The following is a 17979-nucleotide window of genomic DNA, read 5'->3' on the forward strand; positions in this document are numbered from 1 at the left end:
GCACCTTAGTCTCCAGAGAGACACCGTTACTCTTCAGTACCCTGGAGAGGTACCTAACAGCAGACTTTCCCATGGCAATGTTTTTTGATTTCCTGGCTACTGGTGCCAAAAGTGTTGACTGTGGAGCCAAGCAGACCAAAGCTGTGAACAATCACCCAATTCTTTTAGAGTTACACACACATAGAAATTCTTTTCCACTGATGTTATTACAAAACATTGTGCAAAAGTCAAACTTGTCCCCATTTCTAAGGGAAATTATTGTCGGTATCTGAAAACGTTCTTTAATTTCTGTTTCATTTTACCCTCATCCTCTGAAGTTCTTTACAGTGAACAGATCATGAAAAATGTACCCTATTATCTTCTTCAGCTAAATTCAGATGACTCTGTGAAAGAGACATGGGAAATCCACAAACCTTAGACAAGCAAAGTCATTGTTTTACTCTGTGAAAGAGACATGGGAAATCCACAAACCTTAGACAAGCAAAGTAATTGTTTTAATGGTGTATCAGAATCACAGTGTAGCATTTTTTTATTTAATAAAAGTAATACCTTAAAAAAAAAAGAGTTCCTTTCTCACCACATCCTCTCCAACATCTATTACTTGCTGCCCTGTTCAACCTGGCCGCTGTTACTGCAGTGAGATAGATGGTACCTCATCGTGGTTTTGATTGGTATCTCTCTTATTGCCAGTGATGTGGAGCATTTCCTTATGTATCTGTTTGTCATTTGAATATCTTCCTCAGCGAAAATTCTTTCCATGTCTTTTGCCCATTTTCTAATTGGTTCATCAGTCTTTTTCTTGTGGAGGCCCAGGAGTATTCTGTAAACTTTTGTTATAAGACTCTTGTCTGAGATGGAATTACCCAATGTTTGTTCCCAGTCTGTAAGTTTTCTTTTCACCCTGCCTCTTCCTTCTGCTTCTCCATGTCTGTCTTCTCGTCCTTCCTCTCGTCCTCCTCCTCCTCCTTCAGCTTATGCCCCCCCTTGTTCTTTCTCCTCCGTTCCTTTCCTTCTTACTGTCCCCCTCTTCTGCATCTGCTCCCTTTTCTCTTTGTCTTTCCTGATATATTTTTTTAAATTTTAATTTTATTTATTTGTGTGTACCGTCAAATCAGATCTGACTGGTACAGGAGGAGATTGTCCCTCCTTCCCCGGCAGAGCATCTGGTGGGTTCGAACTGTGTGCCTCTGGGATTGCAGTGCAGCTTCTTGCCACTAGGCCACCAGAGCTCCCCTTTCCTGATCTTTACATCGCCTGTTTTCTCTTGTCATTTTCATGCTTGACCTTTTCTTTTCTTTTCTTGTCTTGTCTCGTCTTGTCTCGTCTCGTCTTGTCTCGTCTCGTCTCTTCTCCTCTCCTCTCCTCTCTTTTCTTCTCTTCTTTTCTCGTCTTTTCTTTTTTATCCTTGTTCTTTTTCTCTTCCTCCTCTGCTGCTTACCATCATACCTTGGAGATTTTTCTAATCATAAAGATGGATTACATGAACACTGGGTGGATGAAAAAGAAAGCAGTCATTCCTAAGCTGGAGTGACTCTGTGACTGTTTTAAGTTTTCTTCACCTTTTGATTGATTTGCGTACAATCGTTCATGTACATCGTGTTTCATGCATGAACATTGTATGTTATGCCATCTTTACACTGTATTTCACTCATGAACATTATATTTTATATAATCTGTGTTATACAGATGACACAATCCTGCTTGCTGAAACTGAGGAGGACCTCAAGCACTTGCTGCAGAGTGTCAAGGACTGCAGTCTTCAGTATGGATTGAGGCTCAATATCAAGAAGACAAAGATTCTCACCACTGGGCCAATTGGCTGCATCAGGATGGATGGTGAAGAGATTGAGATTGTTCACAGCTTTAGTTTGCTTGGCTCCACAGTCAACGCTCTTGGTACCAGCAGCCAGGAAATTAAAAAAACATATTGAGATGGGAAAGTCTGCTGTTAGGGACCTCTCCAGAGTACTGAAGAGCACTGGTGCCACACTGGAGACTAAGGTGCATCTGATACAGGCCATGGTCTTTGCAATCACTTGTTATGCATCAGAGAGTTGGACAATGACTAGGAAGGATAGAAGGAGAGTTGATGCCTTTGAGCTGTGGTGTTGGAGAAGAGTATTGAATATACTATGGACTGCTAAGAAAATGAACAGGTTTACCCGTGAGAGGCTTAAACTTGGCTGCTCCTTGGAGGCAAGGAGTTTGAAGCTTCGTCTGACATACTTTGGACATGTTGTAAGGAGGGACCAGTCCTTGGAGAGGGACATCATGCTTGGGAGGGTGGAGAGACAGCGCAGGAGAGGAAGACCCTTGATGAGATGGATTGATTCAGTGACTGGTGTAATGGGGGTGGGTATGTTGGAGACAATGAGACTGGCACAGGACAGAGCAGGGTTTAGGGCTGTTGTACATAGGGTTGCTATGAGTTGCAGGCAACTCGACAGCACATAACAACAACGACAATTTATATATTGTTTTATTATATACTGTATGTAAGTTTTACTTTGGCTTCTCAGCATTCTACTGCAATATTCAGAGTTTCTTCTGACATCCTTCTTGGTCTTGTCTTCCTCCTCTGTCTTTGTAATGACCTTTTACATTCTTCATGGATGATATTCTTGATATCCTCCCACAGCTCATCTGGTCTTCACACATTAGTTTTCAAGGCCTCAAACCTGTTCCCACGTTGTTATTATTTTTACGTGCCATTGAGTCACCTGTGATGTGTAGCAACCTCAGAACCCTTCTCTGTCCTGAGCCAGTCTCACTAACTCCGACACACCAACCCCCATCGCTCCAGTTTCTGTATCAATGCCTCATCCAGGGTCTTCCTCTCCTGCACTGTCTGTCCAACCTTCTGAACATGATGTCTTTCTCCAGGGACCGATCTCTCCTGGCTGTGTGCCCAGAGTAAGGGACGAAGAGCTTCAAAATCCTAGCCACCTCCAAGGAGAGACTTGGTTTCACCCTCTCCAAGACCCACCTATTTATTTTCTTAGCAGTCCATGGTATGTTCAAGATCTCAGCAGCAGTCTACAAGTGTTATTTGCATGTTCCCCACAAGAAAGGCACTTACGTATGTCTTGGCTGAATTACCATCAAGCTACCTAATCCCTTTGTTGTTACCGGTGTGCACAGTCAAGTCACTGACCAGTCAGAGGGTTTTCAGAGGCAGTAACTCACAGACAAGGAGACTGATTCCTCTTTCTCCTGCGGAGTAGTGGGTGGATTTGAACCACCTACTTTTGTGTTTGCAGCACAATTCTTTACCCCTCAGCCACCAGAGCTTCCTGGCTGCAATCCTTTTGATGGGGCATAGACACGCCTCTTTCGTCTGGTCCTATCCAGCCTTCAGGTCTACAGCGAGACTGGCCACTACGGGCAAAGATGGTGGAGCTGTATCTCGTTCACCTTGGGCATGGTTTGAGGAGGAACAGCTCTTGGAGAGAGATCTCTTGCTAGGAAGTGTACACGGTCAGGTGAAGAGAGGAAGGTCTCACCCAGATGGATTGACACGGTGACGTCCACTGTGGGCTTGGCCGTGGTGCAGGATGGGCCAACATTCATATCTATTGTTCTTCGGATCCCTATAAATCGTATAGTCAACTTGAATGTACCCAACAATAACAACACAACAGAGTGGTGAAAGTCAAAGCCAAGGGCTAGAAAAGACCACTGAGTAATCCACTGTCACACCCACCCTGGAAGGCTTAGGTTCTCTTAACTGTTCACATCTTCCAAAATCCTGTTTTCGAGCAAGATCACATCTACAGGGACAGGTCAGCACTTCAACTCATCTTTTAGGGAGACATCACAAAGTCCATCATCATGGATTTGCAGAGAGAATCAGCAAAAATGGGGGGAAACCTTCCATGATCTGGCAGGACCAGCAGTTCCAACCACTCCCTCACCCACCCCTGAGGATCGAGGATCGTGAAGGAGTTTCAGGGATAGGTAGGGCTTTATTTATACCATGAGTCACCAACAAACAACAAAGTCAATGTTATCCTCACCACCCAGGTGGAATGTTGATGCACGGGGCCTCCGTTTTATGTGGAAATCCCTCAGGACTTGCTGGGCGACTCATTGTCCATCCACAAGGAAACTCTTTTGAGGGTTAATTCCTAGGGCCGTTTCCTTTCTGGTCGTTTCCAGGGTAGCACCCACAGTGATTTGGCACTCAGTGTCGGGAGTTGTGTCGGTAACCCAGACAGAGATGGCCGATCTCTATGGACTCAAACCTCCCAGCTGCTCAGTGGGAGGAAGTCAGGCACTGTTTTCCTCTGGGATTAACTTCCTCCCAAAACCCCTGGATGATCAATCGTGAGGCAGTCAGGACTCCATGCCAATGACTTTTTGACTTTTGACTAAGAGAAAAGGTTCATGATTTGAACTGCATGCACTAAACATCTGACAGTCTTTTTAAGTCATGATTTAAAAATACCAAAACAATTGTCACCCTATGCAATATTTGTTCTTTTGTGACTAAGATAATGCTAAGTGAAATATATCAGCCACAAAAGGACAAATACTGCGTAGTGCCACTGTTGTAAATTGGGACTGACATCAGGGTTGAGGGAAGACGGAGAAAGAGGGGAGGAATGATGCCTATTGCATTGAAACAGATGATTGAGAGAACTGTTTAAAAGGGATATATGACTGGGTATTATTGTCATGACAGGAGTCCAGGATGAAGGCTGCACAGTGGAGCAGACTTGGGGAGAGGGATTGCATAACAAAGAGTTTTTCTTTATAAGGAGATGAGTGAATTTTAGGGGACGGGGTGGGCAGGGAGAAAAATGCAACAATGAAAGACTGGAAACCCTAAGTCTCTGTAAACTTTCATAAAACTAAAAGGAAAAAATATTAAAACAAGAACTGTTGACATCCATCTTGGTCTGACTCTTTAGGACTCCCTGACACAGCACAGGACCGCCACCAGTCTGCCTTGGGGTCGAACCAAAGAGCTTTCGGTTCCTAGCCGAGAGCTACCTACAGTGCCACCAGGGGACCTTTCTACAGTTTAAGGGTTAGGGTGTCCAGTGGGTACTTATGGGGTCCACAGTCCACTCCACCGTGGCTCCCCGTATGCAGGTTGCACGTGCTACGATGGCATGTGGAAGTAGAGCTTCTGCAGGGCCGCCTTCACGTCCTTGCTCCTCAGGCTGTAAATGAGCGGGTTCAGGCTGGGGGTGAGGACGGAGTAGAAGACGGCAGCCAGGCGGCCTTGCAGCGGGGAGTAGCGGGCAGTGGGCCGCAGGTAGGCCGAGCTGCCGGTGCCGTAGAACAGCAGCACCGTGGCCAGGTGGGACGAGCACGTGGAGAAGGCCTTCCAGCGGCTGGAGCGCATCTGCACGATGGTGGCCGAGATGCGCACGTACGAGAGGACGGTGAGGGCGAGGCAGCTCATGAGGATGCAGCCGCTCACCGCGAAGCCCGCGTCCTCGTGGACCACGGTGTCCGCGCAGGCCAGGCGCACGAGCGCACCGATGTCGCAGAAGAAGTGCTCGATCACGTTGGGGCCACAGAAGGGCAGGGAGAAGGTGTTGGCTGCGTGGAAGGTGGCGAAGAGGAGGCCACTGGCCCAGGCCACCGCCACCAGCGAGGCACAGGTCTCGGGGCTCATGACTGCCCCGTACTCCAGGGGCCTGTAGATGGCCAGGCAGCGGTCGTAAGCCATGGCGGTGAGGAGGAAGCACTCCGTGGATCCCAGGCAGATGAAGGCGAAGAGCTGACATACACAGGCTGGGAGGGAGATTTCCTGCGACCCCACCCAAGTGGACAGCAGTGCTCGGGGCAGAGTGGTGGACAAGGAGCAGATGTCCACCAGGGAGAGATGTTTGAGGAAGAAATACATGGGCGTGTGCAGGCGGCGGTCCAGGGTCACAGCAGCCACGATGGAGGCGTTTCCCAGCACTGCGGCCACGTAAATGAGGAGGAAGACAGCCACGCCGAGGAGCTGCAGCTCAGGGACATCCGAGAAGCCCCGGAGGACAAAGACAGACACCGTCGTGTGGTTCATCACGCTCTGTCCTCGGAGAAATCCCTGAACAGCCAAGGAAGCTCAGAGGAGAGGACATGAGGGGGACAGGGCAAACCGGGAGCAGAGAACTAGGAGGAAAGGACAGAGGGGTTAGGGGCAGTTTAAACGAAGAGGAACTTTCTTTGAACAGAGTTGCTTTATCTGCCTTCTTGAGAGTGTTCAGATCCAAACACTTGAAGGCTATCAAAGGGAAATACCTACTACAGCTTCAAACTCAAAATGAGCACAAGTTCTGGGAGGCAAAAGAATGTGTTCTATGAACTCTCACTCAAATGACAATAAATGCTGAGTGAAATATCTCAATCACAAAAGGACAAATACTGCATGGTGCCATTGTTGTAAAATGGGACTGACATCGGGTTTGGAGGGAGACTGAGAAAGATGGGATAAATAATGTATACTGCATTGAAACAGATGAGGGAGATAACTGTTTAAAAGGTACACCTGATTAGGTGTTATTGTCATGACAGGAGTCCAGAACGAAGGCAGCACAGTGGAGTGGACCTGGGGGGAGGGATTGTAAAACAATGAAAGAATTTTACTTTTCAAAGAGAAGAGTGAAATGGGGAGGGGTGGTCAGGGAGAAAAGTGCAACAATGAATGAATGGAAATCCAAAGTCTCTGTAAACGTTCATTAAAATTAATAATTAAAACTTTTTTTAAAAAAAAGTAAGTAAAGAAAGTCAGCTGTGAGGGACCTCTCAAGAGTACTGAAGAGCAACGACATCAGGCTGGAGACTAAGGTGTGCCTGATCTGGGCTATAGTCTTCACAATTACGTGCTATGCATCAGAGAGTTGGACTGTGGCTAGGGTTGATAGAAATAGAATTGATGCCTTTGAGCTGTAGTACTGGAGAAGAGTGTTGACTATACCATGGACTGCTAGGAGAACAAACAGGTCTGTCCTGGTGAGGTTGAAGCCGGGCTGCTCCTTGGAGTCAAGGATTCTGAAGCTCCGTCTGACATACTTTGGGCATGTTGCAAAGAGGGACTGGTCCTTGGAGAGGGACATCATGTTTGGGAGAGTGGAGGGACGGCACAGGAGAGGAAGACCCTTGATGAGATGGATTGATTCTGTGAGTGGAGTGCTGGGAATAAGTGTGTTCGAGACAGCGAGGTTGACACAGGATAGAACAGCGTTTAGGGCTCTTGTACATCCAGTCGCTATGAGTCGCAAGTGACCCGATGGCACATAACAACAAGTAAAGTTAGAAAAAAGTGGCATCTCTCCAATTTCTTGTTGAATACCTCAGCAACCCTGATTCCTCTCTGCAACCTGGACTCTCACACTCACCTTTTCATATCACAGAATGCCACGTTTCCCCACTTGAATTCTCCTTTTACGCTGCCCAACAGAAAGACCACAGATGGATCGTTTTGAAGAATGAATGCTGATGTCTCAATGTTGAGATCCATTGCTGGGGGTGGGTGGAGTGGGAGCGGGGGTGTCGAAACTGACTCCTAACCGATCTGGTGAGTTTCCCGAGGCTGTAAATGACCCACCTTCCTCCTAAAGAGCTTCTGGCGGTTCCGTATCACTGCTGCCTTGGAATCAGTGCAGATCCCTACAAATGAACCCACCACAGCTCGTTCAGAGCTGGAAATCAGAAGACGGGGCACAGCCTGGAAGAAGTCCCTGCTTATAAATAGTTCCAGGAAGCCTTGTCATCTAGTGATGTTCGTCAACATCTCTCTCCACCCACTCCCTCCAACATGTCTGCGTCTCCACTGCTCATCGAACTAGGTTATGACCGACTCACCTTGGATTTTCCCCTAATTAACACAACACAGAAAACATTTCCAAAGCAGATCCTATCCACAGTGCTTAACTAGTTCTCTCAGGAGGTACCACACTAAGAATCCTAAGGAGAGGCTACATTTAAAAGGTTGTGCACAGCCTACCATGCATCTAGACACATAAATTCATAGCAGTAACTATAACACGCAGGTCAAGGTCTTTTAAGAACCCATTCCCCCGCACTTTGAGAGAGCTCTGTTGGCCTAGTGGATACAAAGCGATGCTACCAAACCAAAAGTGAGTGATTTTAATGTGCGGCCCTCAGGGCTGGTTTTAATTGGTTTTGGTCATTCTTCTAAGTGGTAAAGCCCTGGTCTGTCAGTTTGTGGTATAGCGGTAACTCATTTGCTGTGATGCTAAACACTGTGACACTGATGTGTCAAATGCGATAATGGTCACCCATGGTGAGACAATGGCAACAATATATAAACAAGCCTGGGACCTGCTGAGCTCTCCTCAAAGGCTGACCATTACAATTATTTCCATCATTCTTATTTAATTGGTATGGTGAGCAAATGAACCGAGAACTGGGCTATGGGAAGAAGTATTAGGATTGGAGGAAGAATCCTTGGCCATCCGCAATGTGCACATGAAAGACTGCTTGCTGAGAACAACGCTGAGGACTTTGATCCTCCAACTCTCCTGATAGCGATAAGCGACATGGTTAAAGGGGGAAACACGGACTTAAAGGTTTCCTTTATCTTGGATTCACAGTCAAGGCTCACGTGATCAAAGGATGGGGCACTGGGGGAATTTGGTGCAAAAGCCTCCTTTAAAGTTTACGCAAAGAGGACTTTGCTCTTCAGACACCTTCTGTCAGTGAAAGCAAATGTGGGCCGCACGGAGGCTGGAGGCGCTGGTGATGGGCCCTGCGGTGCTCACGGCCCCTCCGGTGCGCTCTTCTTTGCGGTGCGCACCGGCCCCAGGGGTGTGCTCTGGTCCCGGGGTGTGCGCTCCGGTCCCGGGGGTGCGCACGGAGCGAGGGAGGCGCCATCCAGAAGGCGCTGAGGGCCCAGCGGGCCGGGTGGTGAGCCCAGACCTGCGGCGGAATCTGGTCCCGAGCCGATCATGGACGAGCAGCGGCGGAACGTGGAGCCGATCACAGACAAGCAGCGATGGAACGTAGACCGGTCGGTGGGATGTGGACCTTCAGCCGACGGCGGACCCGTGAGCAGCGTGGACCGGGGTGACTCACAGCGGCCACACAGAGGCTGCCTGCCATCCGAGGAGGCGGGGTGGTGAGGTCTGACCTCAGGTCCGGGGATGGGCACTGGATTTGAATGGAGCCCTAGGTGCCTGCCTGGCGGCCTGGCCAACGTGACTCGCCCAGGGGCGGACACCCAGGAAGTCTGCCCATGACCCCGATCCTGGCTTCACTCAGTACAGCATCTCGAGGAAAGCCGCGGCTGTTGGGGTTCAGGGTCCTGCGGAGCGGGTGTGCGCTCCAGGCACCTGGACAAGGAAGGTCCCCAGCGCAGGGGCCCAGGATCCTAAATTTGTGGCATCCCTCCAAGGTGCTGACGGTAACCGGGGCGGATACGGCGAGGGTGGGCAGCGACATTGCGCCCCTAAACACGGTCCTGGAAATGGTCAGGGAGACCCCCTTCGCCTGGCTGACCGCGGACAAGGCCCTCTGCAGCATCCGGCGCAGGGAGCTCGGGGCCTGGGAAGCCACACCCCGAACAGGGCAGGCGCCTTCCAAGACCAGCTCCAGGATTCCCCACAGCTGTTAGGGGTGTGGAGAGTCTCCCCGCCTCACAGGGACACCTCTCTGCCGCTCTTTGCTGAACAAGAGGGGCCTCCCCTGTGCCAAGGTCCCCTGCAGCCTGGCAAGTTCACTGTGGCCGCCAGGCAGGCTGTAGTCCTGGCTGCCACCTTCGCCGCTGTCCGGTGGGTGGACTAGGGCAGCGGTGTGTGCGCCCTGACAGGTGGTGCTCTGAAGCCCGGTAAGGACAAGGGGGCCCCTGGCACGTGTGCCATTGTGTCCCCGTTGTGTCTCAGGGGCTGGAGTCACAGATGTATCAGTATGGACGCAGACAGGCGCAGGCAGGACTCCTTTAGAGGTCAGAGTGGAAGGGCATGTCCTGCAGAGGCTCAGTGCAGGCCTTCAGAGCCGGTGCCATGTTCCAAGGGCCAGCCTAGCCTCCCATGTGGCCTGTGTCCAGGGTCAGGATGCTGATGGAGCCTGGGTCCTGGCCCAATGAAGCGGACATGGCGTGCTTCTGACAGCAGGTCAAACCCAGCGGGTTCAAGTCCTGGGCTGGCCAGACGGTCATCTCGGAGCATCAAACTCGCACTATTACAGCTGTGGGGTCACATCCAGGCCTTCGGGGTGGTCATGTCTGACGATGGGAGGTGCAGCCAGGACACCTTTCCTGCAGGAACCTGGGCCTCACTCAGGCGGAGGAGAGAAGCTGTCCACGTCAAGCGGTCAGACGGCAAACTCTACGGGCCAAGTATCTGGACTTGAATGTTGCCCACATGAACCGCGTAGACGTGGAGATGGTTCCCAGCTGGGGATGGAGACATCTACACCCCAGATGAAGAGCTGCCCATGAGCGTGGAGGCTCGCTTGTCCACAGCCTTCCACAGGCCACTTGAGGACACATTTTATGGCATGGACATAAACCAAGGGTGGGGTGGGGGGAAAAGAGACAGCGCTGAGCTCCAGGTTGTTTCTGAAGAGCTATCAGGAGAGACAGTGGCCCCAGGGCAGCTGCTGGGTGGAGCTGCTTGCTGGGAGAGGGTGGTGGGGCCTGCGGGCCAGGCGGGGCGGGTGACCCAAGGGCGAGGCTGGCTTCCAGGTGTCCACCAGCGTCTCTCACACTCAGTTCCCACAGTATTGGTTTGAGTCAGCTTGTCCTGATGTCCAGCTCTCTCTCTGATCCCAGAGAATTTTTATAAGTGAAAGGACATCACCCATCCAGACAACACCAACAGCCAGGCAGGAGGAGTACCCTTGTAGCATAGGACCCCCCAGTTAGCGAACAGAGGGGGGCTTCACCCCTTACTTGTACTCACATAGGGTGGAGGGTGGGCCTTTATGGTTCTTTTTCCACAGTCAGGGAAGGCTACTCACTTGTTTTAAAAACAAAAATAAAATTGTAAAAATTTATAAAATGTCAATTTGTGTATAATGTTTTTAAAGCACAGACTGGCGATGAGATTTACCTGAGCGGTCTACATTTGCCCGGTACAGAACTTTTTACATTTTTTTCATATTCCAATCCCTTTGACCCTTGCTGCCTGGAACTGGACATTTTAAACTGGGCATCTAAATTCTATGTTTAAATATATAAACTGGGGTTTATAAAATGCACAACTGTTTCTTTTTTTTTAAAAAAAAAACTGGAACCCTTATTCACTGTTGGTGGGAGTGTAAAATGGTGCAGCCACTATGGAAGGCTGTTTGGTGCTTTCTCAAAATGTTGCAAATAGAAATATCATTGGACTCAGTAATTCTACTACTGGGAATATACCTGAAAGAAACCAGAACCGCCACCCAAGCAGATATATGCACACCCATGTCTATTGCGGCTTTGTTCTCAATAGCAGAGTTGGAAACAACCCAAGTGCCCATCAACAAACAAATGGATAGAGAAGCTGTGGTATATTCACACAATGGAATACTATGCTGCATTGAAAAACAAGGAACTCATACAATATTATTCAAGATGGATGACCCTGGAGGACATTATGCTGAGTGAAGTATCTCAGTCACAAAAGGACAAATACTGCATGGTGCCACTGCTGTAGAACAGGACTTACATCAGGATTGGGGTGAGAGTGAGAAAGATGGGATAACTTATGTATACTGCTTTGAAACAGATGAGGGAGAAAAGTGTTTAAAAGCTGTATATGATTGGGTATTATGGTCATGACAAGAGTCCAGAATGAAGGCTGCATATTGGAGTGGACTTGAGGGGAGGGATTGTAAAGCAATGAAAGAATTTTTCTTTGACTTTGCAAATAAAAGAGTGAACTGGGGGAGGAGGGGTGAGCAGGAAGAAAAGTGCGGCAATGAACAAATGGAATTCCAAAGTCTCTGTCAACATTCATTAAAATGAATAATAATTTAAAAACCTTTAATTGAGATTTTAATGAAAGTTTATCAAGAACTTGGATTTCCATTCATTCACTGTTGCACATTTTCCTCCATGTCCCCACCCCCCCCCAGATCACTTTTTTCTTTGGAAAATAAGTTCTTTCATTGTTACACAGTCCCCTCACCCCACCCCAGACCACTTTATTATACAACTCCTCTTCTGGACTCTTGTCAAGCCAATAATACCTGATCATACATTCCTTTTATACAGTTTTCTCCCTTGTCTGTTTCAATGCTCAGTACATTATTTATCCCCTCTTTTCTTAGTTTCTTCCCAACCTCCTGTCAGTTCTGTTTTATAACTATATTGTTATGCAGTATTTGTCTTTTTGTGACTGAGATATTTCACTCGGCATAATGTCCTCCAGGGTCACTCATTTTGTATAATATTTCATAAGTTCCTTGTTTTTCAGTGCAGCGTAGTATTCCATTATGTGAATATACCACAGCTTCTCTATCCATTTATTTGTTGATGGGCACTTGGGTTGTTCCCGACTCTTTGCTGTTGTGAACAAATCCACAGTAAACATGGATGGAAATGCACAACTCTTGAGCAAGCTTTCAGATAAACTGTACCTGGATTTTATATATTTAAAGAGGGACATGTAGAACTATTCTTTTTAAACACTTTCCCTAACACATATTCTCAGTACATATTTTTAAAATCTGTTTCTCTCATTATATGTTTGTAAAATTAGAGTTTAGATAAATAGTATCTGATGGCTAATTTTGAACTAGCATAATATGCTACCCCACTCCCCTTTTCATAATAGCCTGAAAATGTACAAGTGTTTAAAAATACAGATTTCCAATTTTTTAAAAAATTAAGTTTGTGCCTCAGTTCTCATATTCACTCTTGCAAGAACATGGAAAGAGCCCAAATGCCAAAATACAAATGAATAAATTGAGAGATTATGGTACATTCACACAATGAAATACTATGAAGCACCCAGGAGCAATGATTTTGTGAAGTATTACCTAACTTGGGAGGGACTGGAGAGCATTATGCTGAGTGAACTAACTCAGTCCCAGTGGGATAAATATTGTATAAAACCATTATTGTAGAATGAGTATAAGGATCCAGGAGGGATGGGAGAGGCTGGAAGCAGAGGGATGTGAATGTGCAGGGGGAGAGGGAATTAATCATCAAGTTGTACAGTTTGATGGAAGGGGGTGAGGGAAATTGAAAGGATTTGTTTGAATTTGTATTCAAATTTTATAAATAAACTAGTGTTGCTGTTTTTGTTGATTGCCATTGAGGCAAGGTCAACTCATAGGGACTCTATGAACAAAAGATCTCATGCCTTTCTGAAGCTAGCATTGTTTCTCCAAGTTCATAGAGTTTCCAGAGGCATGTGGTTTAGGAAGTGGATGCCACTCCTGCTTCCAAACCTGTTTTACGACTGGGAGCTCCACCAAACACTGTCCACAACAGGAAACCATTCTGATATTTGATATCTCCATGGCCCAAGGTTCAGCATCACAGCAATCCTAGGTTACTTCATACAGCACATTGACAAAGAGTCATGTGCAAAGTGGAAGAATGTTCCTCCAGATATAACAGCACTTGTCTCATTAAACAAGTAGAAAATTAAAAAAAAAAAAAAAGAAAAATTAAAGTTCAACGAAATTACTTTGAGGACTAAGGTGTGCCTGACTCAAAACATGTGTTTTGGTAACGTTACATGCAAACTAAAGCTTGACAATAAAAGCAGATGGCCAAAGAATTTATACAGGACAAAGAATACTGACTGCACCACGGATTGTCAGAAGAACAAACAATTCTGTCTTGGAATAAGATTCCCTTACAGGACAGGATGTGATTTCCCTCATGTGCTTTGAACAAGCTTTAAGGCAGTGCTGGTAGGAGGACATTACTTTTGATAAAACAGAGTCAGAGAAAAGAGCAAGAGATGGGTTGATATTTTGACTCTAACAGTGGCCTCAGACACAACAGTAACTGAAGACCAGGACCAGGCAGTGTTTCATCCTTTTCCACATCTTTTTGTAGGAAGTGAGTTGACATCCGCTAACCAGTCGTTGGGTTGATTCGGACACAGAGTGCTTCTCATCCGTGTTAGAGTTTAACTGTGCTCGGTAGGACTCGAATATTATGTTCTTTAGACGTAAACATCCCAACCCTTTCTTTTGAGGCAACTCTCTGTGTAATCTCATTTCCAGTCCTGCCCCTGGAACTGTTTACCCCACTGAGGGACTGAGTTCTTCACAACCTTGCCAGCATTTGTTGCTTGATGTTCTGTTAAATTTTGCTATTTTGACTGGGGTGAGATGATATCTCATAGTTGTTTTAATTTGCATCTCTCTTAGGGCTAGGGATTTTGAGCATTTCTTCATGTGCTTGTTAGCCATCTGAATGTCGTCTTCGGTGAAGTGCCTGTTCATATCCTGTGCCCATTTTTCTATTGGACTATTTACCTTTATCTTGTTGTGGTGCTCAAGTATTTCATAAATTCTGCATCTAAGTCCCTTATCTGATATGTTATTACCGAATACTTTTTCCCAGTCAGTGGCTTCCCTTTTTACCCTACTGGAGAAGTTTTTGGATGTGCATAGGGATTTGAGTCTTAGAAGATCCCATTCATCTATGTTATCTTCTCCTGGTTGTAGGTTAGGGACTAAGTTCTTGTCCCAGTGAACGATGTTATTACGTGCTTCCAATCCAACAGTGTCTGATGCAAACATTAGTGTCTGCCTTCGTTAGCGTTTCCAAATGGCAAGAGGTCCCTGATGGCACAGAGCGCTTGCATTTGACTACTCACCACACGGTGACAAGTAGCTACAACTTCCAAGGGGCTCCAACACAGTAAGGATTGCACGGCTGGGCCAAGGCCAGGCAATGCTTTGTTCTTGTGTATTTAAGGTTGTTAGGAGTTAGAGCTGACTTAAGACACCTAACAAAAACAACTTAGCTCAACTCCAGATTGGCCTTAGGAACTCATCCAGTGACAGGATGCAGATGGAGCCAGTGTTTCCACAAATATCCCAGCCCCAAACCACCCCTGTATCAACAGGAACAGTCAAGAGTTAGAATTTTGGGAATGGATTCTTTGGTGGGATGAGATCTCAAGAAGTACTTTCTCATGGAAGCTGGAATTTTCTGCTTCGTTATTCCCCAGCCCGCACTGTCCCAGGCAGCCCGCACTGTCCTCACCTTCCCTTACACATCCCCTCTGACCGGAAGCTCACATACAGCTCAGCTTCTTGACCGGGACAATAGTGCCCTCAAGGGGCGTTAAGCAATGACTGCAGATACTTTTGCTTGTCAGAACTTGCAAGAATAGCTACTGTAGATATTAAATGGGTGGAGACTAGGGGTGCTAAGGAATGGTGCACCCCCATAAGCTGGTTGTGCTCAGGATTAGAAACTCTTACCTAAGGGGTTTCTTCTGACACGTCTGCCCTTTAGTAAAACACATCACTATTATGCTAGCAAGGAACCAGCCACCTCTGGGGGGTTCGTGAAGCATGATGTCGACGTCATACCTGTTGCTTTTTGGAACTTTCTTTCACATTCACTCTCCCCACCTCGAGTTTGTGCCCTTGAAATAGAAGGAACCGCATAACATGGCACGCCCGGTACTGTGTGTTCACCACAACGGCCTTCGTTGGATTTTCACAAAGACGCTGCAAAGTGTGATCGTGTTCGTCTTATCTGAGTGACCCAAGGTTGCTGTCCTAGCTGGCGTTCTGCAAGCGGGTGGTTTTAGAGGATGGACATTCAGTACCTCAGCTGTATCCATTCCTTCTGGGAGGTCTTCCTCCTGGTTTCCAGCATGTAAAGTGATGCAGCGTGTTTCTCTGAAGGTAGACGTGTGTGTCTGTGTGTTCTCTCACTGTCTGCCTGTCTCTGTCTCTCTCTGTCATTCTCTCTTTCTCTCTCTTTCTCAGTGTTTGTCTAGGTTCTGCTCTATTTCAAGGTCACATTTCATGAGATTTGGAATCCAGCCCACTCTGCTACAGTTTCATTAACAGAAGAAAAACTCTGCCCCCCAAAAGGGTCACCTCTTCAGAGGCAGCAGCTAGAAATCAAGAGCAAACTTCTGTGGAAAACAATCCAATCACCGATACGCTCCTTTCGACAGGTGAGGAAGCTTTGGTGGGCTAGTGGGGTAGGAGCTGCTCCCCCGACCCAAAGGCAGGTGGTTTGAATTCACCAGCTGCTTCTCGGGAGAACGATGCGTGATCCCCTTCCCTTACGATTGTCGGCCCCTGAAAAGCTGCTGGAGGGTCAGTTCTGAGCTGGCCGTGACTCGATGGTAATAAGCTGAGCCTGGCTTTTCTAGACAGACGAGCAAACAGCAAAGGGTAGGGAAGCTGAGGCCACACGGTGATAGTGGGCAGAGAGTGGATTGAGAGTGGACTCGGGTGAAATCCGATCAGCTTGACGGAAAGGTGGCCCTTCACCTGTTCCAGTGCGGGGTTCATCATCTATGTGTTCTTTTCCTGTTCTGCACCCTCCCACGCCTGCTATACTCATCCTTTTGTTGTTACAGTGGCCAATGGATGAGTTGACAATATATGAGGATAATTAATATGGAACAAGTATTACAAAATGAATTGGGGGATTCCTAGGGAGGCAAATCCGAATGTATGAACGGATCTGTGTGGAAATGCTCACAAAAATGAACATTTTAAAAAGGGGAGGGAGGAAAGTCATGGTCCTCTGACATCACCCTTTCGTGTCTCAGCACCGAAGCCCTGCCCACAGCAGCCGAGTGGATTCTGACTCACAGACTCTCTGTACAGCACAAGAAACCATCCTCCCTGGATTCTTCAGAGCGATGCATTTTCAGAAACAGACTGACTTTTTTTTCTCCTGGTGAGTTAAAATCTCTGCCTTTTCTGCTATCAGCTGCGCTCTTTACCTATACCTATGAGTATAGTAGGGCTCTGGTAGTTAGGCGGGAAGGAATCGTGATGCCCTTGTGAAGGTGGGCCCTTCCCATCACCCAGGTGTTCTGCAGGAGAAGCCTGACCAATTACCTCCCTCTCCTCTGAAAACCTGTTGGTACAGGACAATAACAGGGCTGCTTAATCTGTTTCAGGGGTGTTTTCCTGTTCTCTTCTAAAAGCCAAATAGCAACGGGATCACTTACTATCCCTCACCCATTTGTTTGTTGTTTGCTCACCACTTGTGTTTTGGATGGGAATACAAACGGATAGAACCTCTTTGGAGAGTAGTCTGTTTAGATCTTTTAAAGATAACAGATGTAGGTACTTTTGAACTAACAATCCTAATTTGGAAAGTTGGCCTGTAGAAACAACAACACGTAGACACAAACACACAGAGAACCCTACGCCTCACTGTCACAGTAATGAAATTCAGAATCAACCCACGTGTCCATGGTGGGGGACCGCACAGAGGTGGGAGACGGCATCTACTTGGAAATGTGGAGAATCTAACCTACCTGGTTGAGGGGGTCCCAATCACCACTGAGCCAAGCTGTAGGGTGCAGCCAGAAACCCCTCAAGGCAGTGAGCGGAATGGGTGGAAATCTAGGTCCTCCAGCGGGCAGTGATGGGTAGTAAAGACTCCTGCTCCAGGCTGAACCTACTCTTATAAGCTGTGGGTGAGGAGGGCTCCAAGGACCAGAGCCACAGTCTCCTCTGGGGGGTGGCTCTGAGCCATCTCATCATCTCTCGGCCCCTTCATCTGCCTCATCTTGAGAATTCATCCCAGGTCTTCCCCGGGGCCTTTCTGATCCCATGGTGGCTCCAACTTGGAGACGAAGATGTCTCAACACGCCTAGAATCAGGCTTGCCACCTGTTTACAGCCTGTGCAGAAGGTTCTGGGAACTGCAGCTCCATCCAAGTCAGTGTTGTTGAGCAGTACCCATGCTGTTTACCATGAAGCAACATTCTCCTTGAGCTTCCTTTCCTTCCTCTCTGCCTGTTTCCTCTTCCTCCTCCTCCTTCTCCCTGCCCTCCCCTTTCCTTATATATTTTCCTCTTTCTTTACTCACCCCTCCTTTATGGCCCTCCCTCCCTCCCTCCCTCCCTCCCTTCCT

General features: G+C 47.5%; 1 protein-coding gene across 1 annotated transcript; it reads right to left on the reverse strand.

Annotated features, from left to right (window-relative positions):
* Nucleotides 1–5107: 5107 nt before the first annotated feature.
* Nucleotides 5108–8914, reverse strand: LOC102873381 (putative olfactory receptor 2W6-like). Its single transcript, XM_006902968.1, has 3 exons — nucleotides 8727–8914; nucleotides 7550–7643; nucleotides 5108–6049 (listed from the first exon to the last, which is right to left on the reverse strand). The coding sequence occupies exons 1-3, from the start codon at nucleotides 8912–8914 to the stop codon at nucleotides 5108–5110; spliced, it is 1224 nt and encodes a 407-aa protein (XP_006903030.1).
* Between the last annotated feature and the right edge of the window lie 9065 nt (nucleotides 8915–17979).

The sequence above is a fragment of the Elephantulus edwardii genome, unplaced genomic scaffold (assembly GCF_000299155.1).
Source record: "Elephantulus edwardii isolate Elephantulus edwardi_28Jun2011 unplaced genomic scaffold, EleEdw1.0 scaffold00478, whole genome shotgun sequence".
Classification (NCBI taxonomy): domain Eukaryota; kingdom Metazoa; phylum Chordata; class Mammalia; order Macroscelidea; family Macroscelididae; genus Elephantulus; species Elephantulus edwardii.

Bases quoted from the DNA above. Each gene is read 5' to 3' on its own strand.
- LOC102873381 (XM_006902968.1), bottom strand. From the start codon at position 8,914: ATGATCGGCTCGGGACCAGATTCCGCCGCAGGTCTGGGCTCACCACCC. The intron at 7,644-8,726 runs GTGAGCACCGCA...TCTGATTTCCAG, and splicing joins AAGAGCGCACCGGAGGGGCC to CTCTGAACGAGCTGTGGTGG. The intron at 6,050-7,549 runs GTGGGTCATTTA...TTGGCTGTTCAG, and splicing joins AGAAGCTCTTTAGGAGGAAG to GGATTTCTCCGAGGACAGAG.